The sequence below is a fragment of the Mus caroli genome, unplaced genomic scaffold (genome assembly GCF_978045245.1).
Source record: "Mus caroli unplaced genomic scaffold, Mus_caroli_1 scaffold_4, whole genome shotgun sequence".
Lineage (NCBI taxonomy): Eukaryota > Metazoa > Chordata > Mammalia > Rodentia > Muridae > Mus > Mus caroli.
In genome coordinates this window covers 112,985,272-112,990,868 of record NW_028227259.1, presented here as the reverse complement: position 1 = coordinate 112,990,868, position 5,597 = coordinate 112,985,272, and the positions used below count along the sequence as shown (strand labels likewise).

General features: G+C 44.1%; 1 protein-coding gene across 3 annotated transcripts in view; it reads left to right on the top strand.

The window, feature by feature from the left end:
* The first annotated feature begins 60 nt into the window (after positions 1-60).
* The window catches only part of Gak (cyclin G associated kinase), a 63,520-nt gene continuing 57,983 nt past the window's right edge, over positions 61-5,597 (top strand). For 2 of the 3 annotated variants that reach the window (XM_085836990.1, XM_021161777.3), the window contains exons 1-2: positions 61-309; positions 4,769-4,830. In XM_085836990.1, coding sequence (XP_085693116.1) covers positions 165-309; positions 4,769-4,830 — 207 coding nt within the window. In that variant the 5' untranslated portion in view covers positions 61-164. Of the gene's footprint in view, positions 310-4,768; positions 4,831-5,597 lie in introns of those variants that run through there. The other variant, XM_085836992.1, reaches the window with a different exon arrangement.

Below are 5,597 nucleotides of genomic sequence, written 5' to 3'. Positions count from 1 at the left end.
TTCCGCCTGCTGCGTCAGGGCGGGGCCGCGGCGTCGGGACGCAACTCGCTCTCTGATTTACGTCACGGCGCGGGCGGAAGATGGCCGGGTTGTTCGCCCGCAGCTGCTAACCCGGCAGTGCGGAGCTGGAGCCTGGCTCCCGCTGCCGCGGAGCGGCCGACGCCATGTCGCTGCTGCAGTCTGCGCTGGACTTCCTGGCGGGCCCTGGTTCTCTTAGCGGAGCTGCGGGCCGTGATCAGAGTGACTTCGTGGGGCAGACAGTGGAGCTGGGCGAGCTGCGTCTGCGGGTGCGGCGGGTCCTGGCCGAGGGTGAGGCTTAAGGCGTCGCCAGGCCGCGGGAGGCAGGAGCAGCCCAGGAGGGTCGCTGCTGGGGTGTGGTTCGAGTCTGGGCGCGTGACGGTCACCGCTTTAGGCAGGGGCAGCAAGGACGATCGTGTCCAGGGTGTGAATCAAGTCTGAGACCAAGAGAGTCACGACTGAGGTGTGGGTCAGATCAGGGCCGCAGGGAGTCATCTCTCCGGGCATGGTCTGCAGGGGGAAAAGACACTGCTGGGATGTAAATCAGGCCATCGCTATTGAAGGGCCATTGCTGGGGTGTGAATCAGGTCGGAGAAGGGTCTTACCAGGAAGAGAGACCACAGGGGCTTGTGGGTTAAGGCCTTTGGTGGTTACTGCAGAGGATAGACTGCTTCGGGTTGAACACTTACTTCCTGGTGGGTTGAGTTAGTAGTACAAGGGTCATGCTAGCAGGTGGTTATCCAGTAAAGGAGGCCTGGGTCTGGAAGGACCACCTCTACTTAGGGTCAAAGCTGTATCTGGGGCATATACAGAAAGACTCAAAGGTGGAGTCAGGTCAGGAGGTGAGCACAGTCACTCTGGGGTCATAAGCTGTTATTCTTTGTATCATATCCAGCGTTGTTGTTGCATCCCGAGGGCTATCTTGAGATGGCAGTGTTTGTGCTGCTGAGTTCTGGAGCCTGTACAGTCTTCCCTTGCTTGATGAGGTAGAGGATAGACTGGGGCCCTACAGTCTTGTTTTCTTTTATAGCCTAAATGCCTCACCTCTTGAGTTTTTTCTGTAGTGATCTCGAATAAGGTACAGGAAGCAGAGCCTGTAGCTGTAACCTTTAAGAACCTTGCTTGAGCCGGTCGTGGTGGCGCCCGCCTTTAATCCCAGCACTCAGCACTCGGGAGGCAGAGGCAAGCGGATTTCTGAGTTCATGGCCAGCCTGGTCTACAGAGAGAGTTCCAGGACAGCCAGGGCAATACAGAGAAACCCTGTCTCAAAAAAAAAAAAAAAAAAAAAAGAAAAAGAAAAAAGAAACAAACAAAAAGAACCTTGTTTGATAGACAGTTCCATAGTTATGTGTCTTGAGGTCAGTCTAAGTTTGTAGCTTCCTCACACAGGATTTGTAATCAGTTTGTGTGAAGGAATTCTGTTTTCTCTTTTATGATTTTTTTTTTAAAGATTTACTTTTTTTTAAAAAAATGGTGTTTTGCCTGCCTCCATCTCTGGACATTATCTGTATGCACTGCCTGCTGAGACCAGAAGAGGACATTGGATCCCCTGGAAATGTAGTTAGAGACAGTCGTTAACCTCTGTGTGGTTGCTAGGAATCCAGTGTTGCTTTTCTCCTCTGCAAGAACAATAAATCTTCTTCAGCCACTCACTGTGCCTTTTTATTATTATTATTATTATTATTAACTTATTCATTTTGTCCATCAGTATCTAGGAGTATGCCAGATCTCAGGTTCAGAGAGAAGAGTGGCCTGACTCAGGTCTGAAGTAGCTCTCAGGATTGGAGAGTCATCTTGTTAAGGTTGTCCATGACATTTGTGATTGGTAGGAGCAGGGAACTTGTTTAACATTCTTTCTTTACTATGGAATCGCAGAGGTGACGTTTTGATAGTAGCTTGTCATACTTATTCTCCACTGTGATTGTGCATAGATTTGGATGTGATTTTGGTAGAAGACCTGTGGTGCTTTTCCCCTCCAGAGATGGGTTTAGGCCCTCCACTAACAGTCTGATATGTGATATTCCCTTTCATCTGTTGAAATGACAAAGATGGTGCCAGATCGGTTTGTTCATTCTGAAGATACCAGGCAGTTGCCTTAGTTTTTCCAAAACTTCAACCCTGAACTGATGGCACAGGCCTGTAACCCTAGCTTCTTGGGAGTTTGAGGCGGGTAAATTCCAACTTCAGGGAATTTACTACAGGTAGACTACAAAGCCAATCTGGGCCAGTTAGTAAGATGCTGTCTTGAAAAGTAAAAAAGGGCTGGGGTTATATAGTTTAATGGCATAGCACTGGCTTAACATGTATGAGGCCCTAGGTTTAATCCACATACCAGAAGGGAAGAGAGGAAGAGAAGAGATGGACTGACTTGGTTTCCTTTCTTATAGAATGTAAAATAAGACACATATTCAGCTAGTAGAAGGAAGAGGCAGCTTGGGTGCAGCAGTACAATAAATAGTGTGAATTCCAGGGTAGCTGGAAGGCCTGCCTCTATAAAAGGGAGCCAGGAGAAGATGGCTGTGTGCTGTACCCACCTGGCCAAGAGGCCATCTCTAGTGGGACGTGGTTCCAATTGCTAGGAGAGGGAGGTTGTGTAAAGCAGGAAGCTTACTCAAGCCACATCTAAACCAGGATGAAAAACCAGGAAGTGTGGGCAGCCACTGTCTCTGTAGAGAGCAGCTCTTTCCCTCTGCTCTCTGGCCCAGCCAGGAATAAAAATAATCAGTGCAATTGTAAGCCATAGTTTTCTTCTTTTTATACTTAATGTGATAATTTAAGGCTTTTTTTTTTTTTTCTGAATTGAGACAGTAAGGAATCTGTATATTTTTGCATAGATTACTTAAATGAGTCCTGAGCAGCAGCCGTAGGCCATGGGCCATTGGGATTTATGTTCTCTCACAAGAGTATGAGGGAGGCTCTTAACAACTTCAGAACTTTTCTGGTTCACAAAGATGACCTTATATCATGGGATGGTCTCAGAGAGGCCGAGAAAAATTTCTATACTCAAATAAATTGCTCTGTCTCTAAGTAAATGAATAAATATTCTCATTGTAGGCACATTGCTTCTATCAGTTTATATCAGGTTTTGTCACAGGAATGTATGATAAACCAAGCTTAGTTGTCAGACGGTTTTTATAGTTATTATTAATTTGATACTGGAATGTGAAATAAGTTGTTAGGCAGAACCATAAAGCCATATAGCCTTTTACTCATTTTGGAATTTGTCGTAAGTCTTCACTTTTTTTTTTTTAATTTATGTTTATGACTGTGCCCATGTGAATGCACTGTGTGCATCCATGATATCGGTGGAGGTCAGAAGACGTTATCTGATCCCCAGAAATTGGACTTAGGGAGGGTTATGACCAACCATATGGTTGCTTGGAACCGAACCTGGGTTCTCTGCAAGAGCAGGAGTGCTTTAATGCTGAGCCATCTCTCCAACTCCTGACTTTTGTGTCCTATAGCCCTTCTGTTTTATAGTTTGTTCCTCTCTTCTCTTTTTGTTTTAGTGGGGGGCATGTCATGGCTAGCATGTGGTCAGAGAGTGACTTGCAACTGTCCCTTATCTCTTTCCACAATGCTGATTCTGGGGATTGAACCCAGGTCATGAGGCTTAGTGGCAAGCTCCTTTATCTACTGAGCCAGCCATCTTGCCAATCTGTTTATCTTCTTCCATTTTCTTCTCTTCCCGTTCCCTCTATTCTCTTCTTTCTCCCTTCCTCCCTCCCTCTCTTTTTCCCTCTAATATTTTTTTTTGAGATTTCACTAAGTATGCTACATGAAAGATGCTAATCTGCAAATGAAAACATCTTTACATCTTTTGTGATTTGGAAGCCTTTGAATTTCTTTTGTCTAACTGCATCAGCAAAAGGATCTTGTATAATACTGATTATCAGTGGTGTGAATATGCACCTTGGTCTTCATCCTGATCTCATTTTACCACTAATGCTGCTGCTGTTGGTCCTTTAGGGACATTCCTTATAAGACTGAGGAAGTTCCTTCCTAGTCTTGGTTTACTGGCAACTTCACATTTTTATGATGGGACTGAGTATTTAAAGGAAGCATTGGGAAGGCTGAGTTAGAGAATGAATTCAGAGCCAACATAGCAACCTTGTTTTTGTTTTTTAAAGATTTATTTATTTAATCTATGAGTGCTCTATCTACACATACACCTGCATGCCAGGTCATATTAGAGATGGTTATGAGCCATCATGTAATTGCTGGGACTTCAACTCAGGACCTCTGGAAGAGCAGCCAATGCTTTTCACCACTAAACCATCTCTCCAGCCCTTCAACTTGTTTGAAAAAAGCAAAACATCAGTTCTTTGATTCATCTTTATGAGTGCTATTGATCTGGTTTTTTTTTGTTTTGTTTTGTTTTGTTTTGTTTTCTCTTAGAATGTCAGGGCAGCACAATCTACTTTTTTCCTCTGGGTGTGGATATTTGTCTACTTGCGCTGGCCTTCCTTGGTGTTTGATAACCCAGGTAGACTTCATCAGTGTTACTTGTTTTCAGGATACTTGCTTTTTATTTTCCAGGGTCCCTGTTTCTATTTGTTGATGCAAATTACACTTTCCCTTTCTATCTCTGAGCAGAAGGTATAAAGAGCTGTGACATAGAAATTGGGCTGCAGTGTTTTTGTAGGAAGCAGTTACTATGTGTGGCCAAACTTTGGTTTGTAGTTTATTTAGTAAAGGTATTTCTAAGCTTAAGTCATAGCACTGACCAACAATTCTTTTTGTTTTTCAGGAGGGTTTGCTTTTGTTTATGAAGCTCAAGATCTGGGAAGTGGCAGAGAGTATGCATTAAAGGTAATAATTAATGACAAATAATTTTATGAGGATTTTAGTTTATTGTAAAGGTATCTTGGGTTATTTTCAAGAATGCATCTCTTTTATTCTATACCTATCAGTCAGTTTCGGTCTGTTAATCCTTGTCCCCTCCATGTTCTCTGGGCTTCACCCCTATGCTCACAGCTCTAACTTGGGTTGAGAGCTCTCTTAGGAGCTTCCTATCTTATCTGGGGATATGGTCGGCTTTGGAGGGAGGAGTGGGAGAACCCCTCTGGGCTTCATCCATATTAGTCCACGTGTCAAAATAAAGGACCAGGGATTTGAAGAGTACAGAAACCACTTACCTAATTTACATTCATGGCATCTGTGAATAGGATTAAAGTAATGTGGTAGGAAGGGATCTCTCCATCTCAATGCCCAGTTAGGCAGCTCTGATTTTTATCCTGAGACATAGCAGTAGGTCCAGCTCTGCCTTAATGGGCAAGCAGAGGACCCTTTTCTTGTCAAGGGTGGGACATAGTCAGTGGACCCTTAGACCAGGGGTTGTTTTGGCAGTCCACCTTGTATGCATATGTTTGCTAGGTATATATTGTATCTCCTTGTTTGTCTTGTTTTACTCTGGCCTGTTTTTACTTTTTCTTGGGTCTTTGGAGTATAAAGATCATTCAAGGTTTCTAAGCTTCTGTGAGATCAGATGTTCTAATCCAGGTAAATGGTGTGCTATGCTCCTTGAGATTTGGTGTCCTTTAGACACAGTGCTTACATTCTCCCGGGTGTTTTATCTG